The 15144-nt window shown below is 40.1% G+C and overlaps 1 protein-coding gene and 2 non-coding genes across 11 annotated transcripts in view; all 3 read left to right on the top strand.

Moving 5' to 3' along the window:
• The window catches only part of CEP295 (centrosomal protein 295), a 56823-nt gene that overhangs the window by 35347 nt on the left and 6332 nt on the right, over positions 1-15144 (top strand). For all 9 annotated transcript variants that reach the window (XM_045483621.1, XM_045483622.1, XM_045483620.1 and 6 more), the window contains 7 exons: positions 228-3576; positions 4596-4761; positions 4899-5042; positions 9078-9221; positions 12980-13077; positions 13645-13747; positions 14155-14406. In XM_045483621.1, the coding sequence (XP_045339577.1) occupies positions 228-3576; positions 4596-4761; positions 4899-5042; positions 9078-9221; positions 12980-13077; positions 13645-13747; positions 14155-14406 (4256 nt within the window). The remainder of the gene's footprint in view (positions 1-227; positions 3577-4595; positions 4762-4898; positions 5043-9077; positions 9222-12979; positions 13078-13644; positions 13748-14154; positions 14407-15144) is intronic.
• LOC123602832 lies at positions 13199-13278 on the top strand. Its single transcript, XR_006714599.1, has one exon. It is a non-coding gene; the product is annotated as a small nucleolar RNA U2-19 (small nucleolar RNA).
• Positions 13480-13549, top strand: LOC123602831. The gene has a single exon (XR_006714598.1). It is a non-coding gene; the product is annotated as a small nucleolar RNA U2-30 (small nucleolar RNA).

The following is a 15144-nucleotide window of genomic DNA, read 5'->3' as shown; positions in this document are numbered from 1 at the left end:
GGATTTATTATTTGGTTTATATGAAGATCTAATCGGGATTCTCTTGGAACTACAACGTAGAGGTCTCTCAGAGGTCAATATGAATGTTGTTCCTTTTTTGTCATAATAGCCAACCCTGAATTGCTGTTGGTTAAATTTAATACTTGGGTTAATTGAACACTTGGGAATATAGGGCATGCTTTCCTCAAGAAAGAACAATGTTTGTTTTTTGTGTTTGTTTTTGGTAGGTTTCACAGACAGTCTGTGGAAATAGCCAGGAAACGATTACTCGAATATCAGACTATGTTAAAAGCAAAGTACCCACCCGTGTTAGCCACTTCATTGGTATCTGATTCTGTTGTAACAGTACCACCACAGAAATCTGAAAGACCCACTGTTATATCAGAGCATTGGGACCAAGGTCAGAGACCCAAGTTGAGTTCAGATGTTTTAGCCAAGCAGTCTCTGGAGTCAGAGGAACAGCCTAAGCAATTCTCACAGAGTGAAGTACAACAGGGAGACTATAAATTGCCTCATAAAGATTCTCATACACTTTCAAAGCCTCTGTCATATGATAGACCGCGAATATTACACGATCCTAGAGAAATAGCTGAAACGTCTACAGCAACAACTTCTCAAACTTTAGACTCCCAGCAAAGATTCTCAGAGAACAATGAACATATACCCTCTAAGCTAACTGAACATTCTTCATTCCAACCACTGGCAGCTGAGCGTGCTTTTAGTTCTCTGCCTGCTACAGTGGAATCTGGAAAAATCCAGGAACGCTTTCCAACCATAAGCAAAAGTACAGTTCCTGTAAGTCCTTCTGTAATCAGCCAAATACAGGATAAGTCTTTGCCATCCTCAGAGAATATCACAGCCCAGCAGGGTAATTTGAAGGCTCTCCAAGAACAGTTAGACCGACAGAAGGAAATTCTTCGGTCAAGACAGGAAGCTCAAGAACAATTGCTTTTGCACAAACAAAAAGAATTAGAAGGACAAACTGGCCTCTCGATATGCCTTCCATTAGTATCTTTGGATTCATTTGCTACACTGCCTTCTGCCAGAGCTGAATCAGGGAGAATTCAGGAATCTTTTCCAATCAGAGATGATACTGCAGTTTCCTCAGGCCATCTTGGGGTCCCACGACTTCAGGATAGGCTTTTGAGTTTTTCACAGCCTGTCTTATCACAGCAAGATAATTTTAAATTTCTCCAAGAACAGTTAAATATTCAGAGGGACAGCCAACAGGCTAGGCGAGAAGCCCAGGAAGTATTATGTGTACATAAACAGAGTGAAGTGGATGGAAGAATATGGTCTGAACAGACTGAACCCCCCTCTCTCCCATCTCAGGTGGCTCAGCATACATTGACTTTGCGACCTTCTGCCGGCACTCATTCTGGAAAAATCCAGGAGCAGTATTCATCTGAGAGTGAGAAGGGACTTCTCTCAAGCCAGGCTGAAATCCAGCAATCTCGGGATGGGTCTTTGAGTTTCCTACAGCAGTTCCTACCTTTGCATGATAGTATGAAGCTGCTCCCAGAACAGCCGACGGCACAGAAGGGTGCTCTTCAGGCAAGGCCTGAAGCCCAGGCGGAGTTGCTTTTGCAGAGACCAAGGGATTTGGGAGACAGTACGTCTGGGCAGATGAGTTCTTTATTCCCACCAGTGGTTGCTCAGTGTTCAGTTGCTTCACAACCTTCTGCTAAAGCTGAGCCTAGAAGAATTTCTTTATCTGAGAAGGAGAGTACCGTTCTTTCAAGTGACTTGGTACTCCCAGCATTTCAGGACCAGCCTCGTAGTTTGCCACAGTGGGAAAATTTGACAGCACGTCAAGAACAGTTACACGTGCAGAGGGTGATACTTGGTGCTAAACAAGAAACCCAGGAATTTGTACACAAACAAAGTGAATTAGAAACAACGGTTTCTTCTGAACAGACTGGCACCTCTTTATCCCTGTCCCAGGTAGCAGAGTCTGAAAGAGTCCAGGAGTTTATGTCAGTCCAGAGTGATAGTACAGTTCCTGTAAGCCATTCTAAGATCCCGAGAGTTCAGGAAAGACTTCTGAGGTTTCCACAACATACACTACCTCTACAGGATGATTTGGAGGAACACCACAAATGGCTAGGCCTGGGGAAGGAGGCCCTTCATTTTAGCCAGAAAACCCAAGGGAATCTATCTTCTGAACAGACCGACTCCTCATTCCTGCCCCAGTTAGGACAGCCTTCATTTACCTCATTACCTTCTGCTGAATCTGGTACAACCCAGGAAGCCCTTTCAACAGAGAGTGATACTAAAATTCTTTCAAGCCATTCTCAGATCCCACAGTTGCAGGATAGGCTTTTGAGGATATCACAACTTATCCAGCCTCAACAAGATAATTTGAAGGCTCTTGGAGAAAGGTTAGCTATACAGAGAGAAGCTATCATTCAATCTAGACAGGAAGCTCAGGAAGAATTACTTTTGCATAAACAGAGTGAGTGGAAGGAAAGAATATCTCCTGAACAGGTTGGCGCCTCTTCCTTCCCCCCAGTTGCACAGCATTCATTTGCTTCATTACCCCTTAGTGAATCTCGAAGAGTCCAAGAACCTTGTTCAGCTAAGAGTGATAATTTGGAGATACCAAGATTGCCTGACAGGCTTTTAGATTTATCACAACCTGTTTTAACCCAGCCAGATCACCTGATTGCACTTCAACAAGAACACTTGTCTGCACAAAGAAATCCCCTTCTGTGCAGCAAGAAAACCCAGAAAGAATTGGTTTTGCCCAGACAGTATAAATTTGAGGAAAAGTTACCTGCTGAGCATTTTATCCAACCTCACCAGGGTGATTTGAAGGCACTTCAGCAGCAGTTAGATATACAGAGGAGATCCATTCGATCTAGACAGGAAGTCCAAGAAGAATTACTTTTGCAAAGACTAAGTAAACTGGAGAAAAAGGTCTCATCTGAGCAGACTGGCTCTTCACCCTTATCCCAGGTAGCACCGCCTGTTGCTGATTGTGAAAGAATCCAAAAGCCTTTTGTACCCAGATGTAACAGTACTGTTCCTGTAAGTCACCCTGAAATCTCAACATCACAGGACAGACCTTCGAGTTTATCACAGCCCGTTCTGCCTCAGCAAGACATTTCGACAGCACAGTTGGACTTACAAAGGGAAGTGGTGCTTTCTAATGAGAAAGTCCAGGAAGAACTTCTATTAAACAAACACACACAGTGGACTGAAAGTGAGTCTTCTGAGCATGCTCTTCCCTCTTTGTTTTCAGCTCACAAAAGAGAGCATTCATTTATTCCGCTGCCTTTTGCTGAAGTTAAATCTAAAAACAGTTGTGGATCGTATTCCTCTAAGAATGAACATGCAGCTCCCTCCAGCAATTCTGTGATCCCCAGATTTCAAGATAGGCTTTTGAGTTTTTCACCACCTGTCTTAACTCGGCAAGATAACCTGGAATTTCAGAAGCAGTTGGATCTACAAAAGCAAGTTCTGCATCACAGCCAAAAATCCCAAGAAGAGTTGCTTGTACAGAGACAGATGACACTGCAGCAGCAGATACAGAAACATCAAGAGACTTTGAAGGATTTCTTTAAATACAGTCAGGTATGTAATTAAATTTGAATGCCTAGAAATTAAATAATGGACGTAACCCAACTCAGACAAGCTAAATGTTTTTTAATCTCAGGCCTGAATAAATTCTTAGTTATTGAGGATAAGTGGTTTGACCTTAACTGCTTTATTTTTCTACCTTAAACAATGTGGAAATTAAAAAGTAAGAATTGATCCACCGTGCATGGTGTTTCGGAGGTTAATAGTTACTGGAAGCCCAACTGATTTCGGCCAGTAGTTTGACATAGCCAAGTGCAAACACCATTAAAAATGTAGATTGTCATTTGAAGTTTTATCATAAAGGGTTTTGAACTTACCAAAAGGTTAAATTGCAGAATAGCGGAATTTCTTTTATGCAGATAGCAAGTCTTGTGCTTTCTGTATAGCACTTTGTGGACAATTGTATATGAATCAAAATTAGTACCATCTTTTTCCTTAAGTGATCATATTACCGCATGATTTTAGGGCTGATGGACAGTTAGAACTGCTGCCTGTTACTGAATTAGAGGGCAGACTCTACCACGGTCACGTAGACATCCTTGTTCTCAGTAGGGGAGACAGGAATATATTCTGAGTGTGAAGGTGTCTATTTTATTTTAAAAGGTTACTTCCTAAATCTATGGTTTAGTCTAAATAGAATTCCTTAAATCCTTTGATGTTCAAGAGAAGCTTGAGTTGAGTTCATGAGTACTTGAGTTCTAGGGATTTACTGGTCTTTTTAAGGAAAAGTAATGGGGAAAGAAAAGCAGGGGGGAGTACTCAAGTAGAATGTCTTATGAAAGATACAGTGGAAGCTGAGTTTTAAGTCCAACATTGTACTTTTCAATGGAATATGGTTTCTGTATAAGAAGCATTTCTCATCTTTTTTTATGTATAAAGCTGTAATAGTGTGAGTGATGGAATTATTTATTTGCTTGAGGTTCTAATTTAAGAAGGGCAGTACACATCTGATGAATTCTTCACATGATCTCTCATCTTGTGTCATCCCCACCCTCAATTGTCCACTTTTTCAGATAAGTCAGCCCACAGTTGGAAATGACGTACAAAGTCAGAAGCTCAGAGAGTGGCTTCCTCGTCCCCAAGACCTAGCAGGAGACGATCAGGAAAACATTAGGTCTGTTACTAGGAGCAACTCCGATGACAATCAGCTGCTTTCAGAAAGTAGTGCCAAGCAAAGTGGTAAGATAATTGCATTTTATTGTTAACTGTCTGCTGGTTACTCTTTGCTTTCACCTCCCGCAACCCTCTGGCTGAAGAAAAGTTTGTCGTATGTTAACAGATCTGTACTATGCCTAACTTTGTCTCTGACTTGATAGGCAAGCATCTGGACAAAGAACTGGGTAGGAGATCCTCCAAGCCGCCTGTAGCAAAAGTTAAATGTGGATTGGATTTGAACCAGCACGAACTTAGCGCTATACAAGAGGTAGAATCACCAGCAAGTGGCAGAACTTCTATACTAGGTAAACATACGGTTTGATAAAATAGGGTTTGGTTTTAATTTTTTTAACATTTATTTAATTTTGGGAGAGGGAACTAGCACTAGTGGGGCAGGGGCAGAGAAAGAGAGACAGAGGATCTGAAGCAGGCCCTGTGCTGTGAGTGGAGAGCCCAATGAAGGGCTCGAACCCACGAACCGTGAGATCATGACCTGAACCAAGAGTCTGAAGGCTTAATCGACTGAGCCACCCAGGCACCCCAATAAAATGTGATTTGTTTAATAGTTTGCCAGTTTTCTACATTTTTTTCAGAATGCTAAATTTTTGTTTTGAAGAAACAGACTGCGAATACTCATGAAAGAAAAAAATGGGTTTACATAAACAGTATTTAAAATTTGGACTTAAAGAAATGTGGCATTAGGGAACTAATTTCTTGTGTATGGTGAAAACCTATTTACTGTATTCCCTATGCTTCCTTTCATATCTGCCTTCTAAACCTGTTTCTTTAGGAGTAACTCTTTTTTTCTCTTCTTCTTTGCTGCTTTTCTACTTCAGTACCCTCACTGCTCTTTTCGTGTATCTTTTGAGGATAATTATTATGCTTAAAATTCTGGCTTTATGAACAGTTATAAGCAGGTATAGTTCTTCTCTCTACTTCTTCCTAGATGCAGTTATCTGGAAAATTCCTCCCTGCGATCTTTAGTAAATAGCCCTGTTTGAGTTTCATAATGATTTTTAGATTTCAGACTCAAGCAAATAATTGATCGAGTTTATCCAAGCAGATCCTTGTGTCGATCTCTCCGACACGCAGTAACCCATCACCACTTCTCAGTTCTTGTTCCGCTCTGGCACCTGCCTGTTTCCCTGCCCACTGCCACTCACTTCATGCAGAGTCCTGAGTGGCTGCTACAGCTTCCAGTGTTCCCTGTTTGCAGTCTAGCTTTACTCTCATTTTCCCATGGTATATTCAGAGTAGTCTCCCTCTGCATCTCCGTGTTTGAAACTCTTCACCGGGTTTCTCTTCGAGTTGAGGAGTAAGTCTAAATTAAGTCAAAGTCCCTACTGTCACCTGCAGGCCCTTCGTGATCTCGCTCCTTCCTTCAGGGTGGGGTTCACTGCTACTTCCCTGTAAATTTGTCCTGAGCTATCAAGTGTCCCACCCCCTGCCTTTGGGAGCTTTTATCCTAGCCTTTATCACACTTCTTTGGGGAATACTTCTAGTCAGAGTACGACAGGCACACAGTTTAAAAAGGCAAATAGCGCTAAAAGGTTATAACATGAAACAGCATGTTTTCCTGCCCCTACCCACCCTTCACCCCTTAACTTTACCAGAGACAGCCACTTTTCAAGTCTTTTATGTTTCTTCTTATATTTACCACTATCCTTGGCAATACATTTCAGGAAAAATCCAGCTAAGTTACTATCGTGCTAACGTGTTAAGTTTTTTTCACTGTTCAGTTAGTGTGCTATATTTCCTTTTTTGTAAAATTTCTTTTTTTTTTTAATGTTTATTTTTGAGAGAGAAACAGAGTGCGAGTGGGGGAGGGGCAGAGAGCCGGAGACACAGAATCCAAAGCACGCTCCAGGCTCCAAGCTGTCAGCACAAGAGTCTGACGTGGGGCTCAAACTCACAAATGGCGAGATCGTGACCTGAGCTGAAGTTGGATGTTCAACCAATTGAGCCACCCAGGCACCCCCTAAAACTTCTTTTTCTATAGCAAATTGTCACTTTTTATTTGCTTAAAGTTTCTGTTGAATGTCTGTCTTCTTACACTAATACTTCTGTTAAATACCTCTAATGTAAGGGAAGATCACACTATTTTCTCTTGAAACACCTAGTTGGAAGTTGGAGGACAGCTGTTCTGCATTGTTAATAAGGGTGTTAGCGCTTCCAGAAGGGACAAAAACTGCTTCTTAGAAAGGTACCAAACCACAGTTGTACAGAAAAAGATAAGCAGTACGTCTGTAGTTACTAAAATTTCATGGAGGTAGGAGGCAATTAGAGCAAGAAATAATGACTACAAAGACTGATGATAAAAGTAATGTTGAGAAACACTGATCTATATCGATCCTCTAATTTTCTTCTCTATAGTTCATTTCTTTTGGTTTTACTTTCTGGAAGAATTGCCTCAGTGTATTTCTCACTTACGAATTTTTATTTTGACAATCACATTGCACTTTCTAAAAGCTTACTCTTCCTGTCTTTTTCCTTTTTCATAGCATCCTGCTGTTGTGTCACCAATGCAATTAACTACTTTGAATATATGTATGTATGTGTGTGTGTGTGTGTGTGTGTGTATATATATATATATATATATATATATATACACATATATATATAGTGTTTTGTTTGTTTGGGTTCCTGTATTTTCTCTGTCCAAATTCTTTTGTTCCTTTTTTGTTGTTTCTGATTTTTTTAGAGGCTTTTCTCTAATATCTTGCATATTTGAGTGGGATGCTCATGGCTAATTAGAAATTCTGGGGGCGCCTGGGTGGCTCAGTTGGTTAAGCGTCCGACTTCAGCTCCTGTCATGATCTCACGGTTTGTGGGTTCAAGCCCCACGCCAGGCTCTGTGCTGACAGCTTGCTCAGAGCCTGGAGCGTGCTTTGGATTCTGTGTCTCCTTCTCCCTCTGCTCCTTCCCTGCTGGGACTTTGTCTCTTTGTCTCGAAAATAAATAAATGTTAAAAAAAAAAAAAAAAAAAAGAAAGAAATTGTGTAGTTGGCGGCCCTGTTTCCTGCTGGACTTCATTAGAAAAGGTGGTTTCTCATCAGGCACCCTCAATTTAGTATCTGTGGTTCTTTCCTTGAGGCAGTTTAGAGTTTAGTTTCTTCAAGGAAAGATCTGCCAAGCTTGATACAAGTCTGGCTGTTGCTGTTATGGAGCCAGACCTGGGGGGAATCTGCATTGAGGATGCAGACTTTACTACCCCTGACTTCCTTTTGGCACTCTTACTTCCTCCCACCCTTGTTTTCTTTCAGTGCCGAGCCCCCCCCCCCCCCCCCCCCCGAGTTCAGAGTGTACTGGATTCAGTTTCTCCAGAGCATAAATCGTTAGTCTCCTCTGGGGATAAATGTAGGCGGTGGGATGGGTCTGTTCTCAGTACATATTTTTAAACATTGTCCCTGTCTTCAGTTCCCTGGTGCACACTTTCCTTATGTAATATTCGGTGCCTTTAACTGCCAAGTTTTTCTAAGGTGGTGCACAGTAGATTAGCTTCTACTTTTGGGTATCTCCCATGCCTCTATTTCCTTACTTGTTCATTATAATATTTGTATCAAAGTATAATATTCAGAGAATTGCACAAATCATAAGGGTTTATTTCAGTGATTATCGCTGTAATAGCCATCCCCATGTAGCCACCACTCAGGTCAAGAACTAGAGTGTTACAGAACTCCGTAGACTGTCCTCTCGCGTCCTCCCAACTATGGCCTCTCAGTTCTCTCCAGAGCAAACCTCTGTCTTGATGTCATACCACAGATTAGCCATGGTTATTTTGACTTTATGCTATCAACACATACCTCAGAATACTATCAGTGGTTAGTGAATTCTCCAGGAACTTGATCCTGTGATTGGTCAATACTGAAGTATTATCTGATATTTGAACTAGGAGCAGCCTTAAAGTTAGGGAAATGGAAGTGAAGTAATTTAAAGGCCTGTGTGAAAAACTTAAGCGGTTATTATTTCCTTGCTACATACATTAGGTGTGTAAAATTTCAGATTTTTATCTGTAATCTCTATTGCCTTTTTTGTTTGTTTTTGGGGTTTTTTTTTTAATTTTAATTTTTAATTTTTTTTAAGTATTTATTATTTTGAGAGAGAGATGGCACAGGGGAGGGGCAGAGAGAGAGGGAGACAGAGAATCCCAAGCAGGCTGCATGCTGTCAGCACAGAGCCCGACACAAGGCTTGAACTCGTGAACCATGAGATCATGACCCGAGCCAAAACCAAGAGTCAGGCACTTAACCAACTCAGCCACCCAGGCGCCCCTAAATTGCCATTTTTGTTTTAGCTAACTGTGGAAATGTAATGAGTCCATCTTTTTTTTTTCCTTGCAGATTCTTGTCAAGACAGGGATCCCCTGAGGGTCTCAATAAGCCGAGAACAAAGTTTCTTTGGGAGCCCACTGGACTGTGAACCATTTGGTTGTCTTTACCCGGTTGCCCAGGAGAACGTCTGTGGTGCTAACTCCAGTGAAGCAGGTGAGAGACCAGTGGAATTCCTGTGCACAGAGATATTTATTGTAGTGTAATTCATAATGACAAGTGGTAGATAACTTTAATGACGGTTGGGAATAGAATCCTTATGGCACATCCATAATGTGCAGTTCTGTGTACTTGTTAAATAAAAGGGGTAAAACCTGTCTTTATGGTGTAAAAATTGTATGGAATTATCATCACCAAAGTGTTGGTACAGGTTTACCTTTGTTGGAGGCCAGGTTTCACTTTCTATTTTATATGCTTATGTATTGTAGGGTTGTTTGTTTTGTTTTGTTTTACAAAAAGCATGTACTATTTACACAAAAAGTTGAATGAGGGAAGTGGAGTTTATTTAGAGAATGGTAATTTTGCTTTTAAATTGTTTCACTAAATAAATGCTGATGGGAAGCATATGAGGATATAAAGTTTTCACAGTTGGCAACCTCTGCAAATTTTGTGTTTAAAATTTGTAACAATCCACATTTAACTTAATACTGTTAAATATTATCTTTAAAAAATTCTGTGGTATTCTAAATGACGTGCTTTATGTTCACTTTTAAATACTTGGAAAATAGAGTTGCAAGGGAAAAATTTTAAAGTACTTAATCCTGCCACCAAAACACAACCAGATTAATTTCTTCACTTACGAATTTCTGTTTTATAGGTATAATATTGCTTGCCCTACAAAGCATAGTTCCAGTGCTGCTTCATTAGTGCCAATACTTTTCAGCAGTTACCTTTTCCAAGCAGATTTCTTTTAATTTTAGCCATCACTGTAGTTTAATAGAGTGAGAGATGAGAGAGAGCCATTCTCTTTTTGGGGGTTTATAGAGAATTTTACATCTCTTTTTAATTGGGGATTGAAATACCTGCAAAGGATATAATTTCCAGTGAATTAGAGTTTTTGATATTATATTTATTTATTTACTTTTTTAAAAAATGTATTTACTTATTTTTAAGAGAGACAGAGACAGCACAAGTGGGGAAGGGGCAGAGAAAGAGGGGGAGAGAGAAATCCAAGCAGGCTCCGTGCTGTCAGCTTAGGGCCCCATGTGGGGCTTGAACTCACAAAACGTGAGATCATGACCTGAGCCAAAACTGAAAGTTGGATGCTCAACCAACTGAGCCACCAAGGTGCCCTGAGTTTTTGACATTTTAAAATGAAACTGTTACCATTCTTCTAAATTTAGCCAAAGAATACTTGTATTTCCTTTTTATTCTACCCGCAAGCATCCTCTAGCCAAAGAGGACCAGGAACATAGCCATAGTTGAACAAAGTGGAATGTTCTGACTTGTTGCAGTGAGGTAGAAAGCCCAGCACAGGGAGCTGTGAGGTGTTTCAGGACAGGTATTAGAAAGGACTTACCGTAAGATTCGGGCCTGTATTTGGTGATCTGGGGGAGGCTTTAAGGAAATGGGCCTTGCTTATGAGTATTGGATGTTATCAAGAAGCAATGGCAATTCCACTATTGGGTACCATAAAAACTTATCCAGGAGGTAGGAATGATGGTGCAAGGCTTATGAAAACTACGCTTAGTAAAGAAGCAGCAGTTACTCAGAAAAAAAAAAAGGCAAGAGAGAAAACACCAAAGTGCAGTAAGTGGTTGCTTGTGAATGGTAGGAAAAGGAAGAATTTTATTTCTTCATAACTTTTGAAATCGTAACGAGCATCTATTGCCTTTATTATAAATTATCCAAGGTTTTTCGTTTTGAGAGAGAACGCGCGGGAGAGGCAGAGAGAAAGGGAGAGAGAGAGAATCCCAAGCAGGATCCACAATGTCACTGTAGAGCCCGACACGGGAGCTCTAACCCATGAACGGTGAGATTGTGACCTGAGCCGAAATCAAGAGTCAAAGTTAAGACTCTTAAGCCAAAACGCTTAACCAACTGAGTCACCCAGACAGCCCTCTAAATTATCATTCTTAACTATGTCTGACAGATTAAACATATATAAAAATTACACTTTCTGTCTCGAATAATTCAGGCCATGGCAAAGAGATGCTTGATCATTTTTATGGTTTGGATAATACTCATGGTTTTGTTTATGTTTAGACATGCATACCAGTGGCCTGATTTTTGTCTTGATCCATCATAGTCACAGAATGGCCTTTTCTGTTGGTACCATGAAATTCCTCATGTTTAACAGAACACCCAGGCCTCAGTGATAGTGCTGGGTCAGCTCCTAGCTCTCAGGGACTGCTTTTCTCTTATAATCCTCCCTGGATTCAGATCTTTTCTGTCTTAGAAAAGAAGGTCCTAGCTTTCTACTTCTTCTCTGTTCCCTCCCTTCCTCTTTATCCAGGTCTTCATCACCTTGCCTTAATTTCTTTAGTAGGTTAAGTGGGATCACTAACTTCAAGCTCTGTAGACTTTGCTTTTGTAGGAAAGCAGGAAACGGGGCTTTGCTTCTGAAGGAAAGCAGGAAATTCTTGGGTAGCATGGGAAGATTACTCTGCTTAAGGCATTACCCTGCTTTCGTGATGCTACTTCCCTTTTTGAGTAATCTCATCATGGGCCCCGTCTATCGTCTATCGGGGACAAACCAGTGACCCTTTTTTCTCTGCCAACTGCCTTTGGGGACCTGTCCATTGAATTCTTCAACATCGTTAATTACTCTGACCTTGTTGCTTTCTCATTTTAATTTTTCACCTCTTACCAGTACCCAAATCCTCCCTCTTGGGGAGTCTTCTTGGTATCCGTGTAGAGTTGTGATTATGAATTGAAAAACTGCAGATTAATTTCCTATCTCCCAACTAGCTTTTGAAATGAGCTGCCTAAGAAAAAAATAACAACTTACCCTGCAATTCACCATATCTTAGTTTCTTTACTGAAAATTGTAGTGTGTATTGAAGAAACCGAGTAACAGTTTATTGGTTAGAACAGTTAGGTCACAATGATATATTTTTTAATGAACTAGAAGAGAATAAAAAAGTTTTTAAGAACAGATTGTACTTATTATAATATTTGGTATTAGCTTTGCTTCTGCTTCATTATCCATAATATAAATATTATGAGTATATGAGTAATATGCATGTGTGGCCTGGGTTATCTTTTAGAACACACTTCTCACACAAACATTTAAGAAACATACTGTTAATGAGTATGATATCTTATAATAAAATCATGGTTATAATGAGACACAAAGTTTATGTATTTAGTGGCACAGTTTTAATTTTATTCTGTTTTAGAGCCACAGATGACTATACGCTTTGGCCAGTTTTCTCATCAACTCTTTTGGAGTAAGAGAGAAATTAACTCAGAATACCTGAATTATCAAGTGAGGCAAAATAATGTTTATATATTTTTAATACATCAAATATAATTAAGAATCATTCATAATAAAAGCAGTATGTGCTCACTGTGATTTTAGAAAGCACCAAAAGTAAAATTCCTCTTTTTCCTACCACTTGTTGCATTTTGATGTTTTTGTCTTTTTTTATATGCATTTTTCTCAACTTTGAGATCATCTTGTATTCATGATAGAATATTCTTTACTTAATAACAAAAGCATTTCCCATCATACTAGCACTTTTCTATTTTTCATAGAGTAATAACAAGTACAGTTTTCCAGGGAAAAGATGACTAGGAAATGTTTTTAATGAATAATAAAATGAATGTTTTGGGGTTTTTTTGGTCTAAGATAAGGCAATCTTACAAAGCAAACTATGAAAGAAAATTGTCGGAAAACAGAAATGATGTCCTTTGGTGCTAAGAACTTGATTTGTAATAGTCTAAATTCTCTCCCCTCCCCTCCATTTCAGTCAAGGTCAAGGAGGCTGTGACTGAGAATAATGCAATATTAAATTATGCTGTGGAGGAAGAACATACATATCTGAGTCCACCTGTGAAGCCACGTAATGTTAGTAATGTCTTAATGTGTACCCCATTGTTAGACCTGTTTGGTTTTACATTGTCTTTAGTTTATACAAGTTGTGAAATGTTAAAGTCTGTGTTCTCTGAGATCTACTCTTCCTGAAGTGGATCAATGATGAAAATAGCCAAATCTGAGCATCAGAAGACTTTCCAGTCTATCTGATGCATGATCTCTGTAGTTCTGAGAAGCAAAAGTAATTTCAAACAGTAAGGGCCTATGTCTGGCATGTGTGTGTGTGTGTGCGTGTGTGTGTGCGTGCGTGTGTGTGTGTGTGTGTGTGTGTGTGTGTGTGTGTGTAAAGGTGATAGTATATAACCGAGAACTTGATGAATGAGATAGGGATGGGGTGGAGGAGATACGTGTGTGTATGAAAGTCTAATCAGTTCTGAGCAATGATGAAAAGGTTTTAGTACTGACCTTTACAGCTATGAAGGTTTCTACACTTGATCTGAGCTCAGAATTGATAACTGCTAAAAGAGAACTGTTACTGATTTGAGTTTTTTCTAGCTATTACTTCCTACATTGTAGTCTAATGTTCCCCTTAATTTTTAGGCTGAAACAGAAGAGATTTATCATGAGCCATTATCATCAATAACTGTTTCTACTGGGAGCTTTTTAAGTTATGAAAACACAGATTTGAGCCTTACAGATGCAGGTAATAATGTCAAAATGTTTGTAAATAAATTGAAGGACCAGCATCAGTGGAGTTTGATAGATTGGTGAGAGCAAACATTGAGAGATCATCCCAATGTGCTGAGAGGGATTGTTTCTTTAAATCTCAGGAGTAAACTATTCATGCCTGACAGAATATTGGGCAGTATGATACTCTAACCATGATTGGAAGTCACAGGCCTGCAGACCCACAGAGATGCTCTGTGGATCTCCAACTACATTTTGACAATTATCTGCTCCATGGTCATATTTTCCCATTCAGTGGAAATCTATCTGAGCAGATTTCTTCATTGCCCTGCTCCCTTATCAACATATATTGTTGGGCCTCCCAAAATGTGTCTCTAAGGAAGTGCCCAGCCATTAAATATTTTCCCTAAACTCAATTTTCAGGGTCATTTTCAGAGCATGCATCGAACCACAGGGAACAAGAACGTACCACTGCTAAAGAAGAGGAAACAAATGTATTAAGTTCTGTAGTTCCTGCATCACAAGTCAGTTATCAAAGGCAGGACCCTGGGGAAGTTCATAAACCTGTGTTGCCTGCAGTGGAAAAATTCACATCTGGTCAGACATACCTTCAGCAGATGATGGAAAAGCACATAAATGAAGCAAATTTGATGACTGAGAAGACAGACTTGCGGGGTAAAATGATTTTGAACAATACTTGTATATAACCTTTCATCCTTTTAGTTTGAAGGAGTGATTGAGCTTCATGTTTTTGTTTTTTAATGTTAATTCATTTTTTGAGAGAGGGAGACCAAGCGGGGGAGGGGCAGAGAGAGAGAAGGAGACACAGAATCCAAAGCAGGCTCCAGGCTCTGCGCTGTCAGCACAGAGCCTGATGTGGGGCTCAAACCCACGAACCGTGAGATCGTGACCTGAGCCAAAGTCAAGACGTTTAGCCAACTGAGCCACCCAGGCGCCCTGAACTTTATGTTTTTATGGACTGCTGCAGCAGTTATGACATGGACACGGCAAACAGGGCATTTAGTGCAAGAGGGGATCTGGGACATATCCGACTGAAGAACATATAGAAGAGATCAACAAATCTTCCGTTACCATTGCAAAGTTAGCTCTAACAGCTGAGGCCCTATTGCCAGTATTGAGAAAGGAGTCCACAGATGAGACCATTGAGTCCTAGTGTGATCATTTTTAGCTGTGACACCATGGGCAGGCTGCTTGTTATTCTTTCATCTTCTCTAAAAGAGGGATGTTGAAGACTAAACAAAATGATACACATGAAGTACAATGCCTGACCCATAGTAACACCCAGGACAGTGAACAAGGATTTTTTTCTTTTTCTTTTTTTCTAATGTTTATTTTTGAGAGAGAGCCCGAGCAGGGGAGGAGCAGAGAGAAGGGGGCGACAGAGGATCCGAA

This window comes from Leopardus geoffroyi, chromosome D1 (assembly GCF_018350155.1).
Source record: "Leopardus geoffroyi isolate Oge1 chromosome D1, O.geoffroyi_Oge1_pat1.0, whole genome shotgun sequence".
Lineage (NCBI taxonomy): Eukaryota > Metazoa > Chordata > Mammalia > Carnivora > Felidae > Leopardus > Leopardus geoffroyi.
This window is presented reverse-complemented; position numbering and strand designations above follow the sequence as displayed.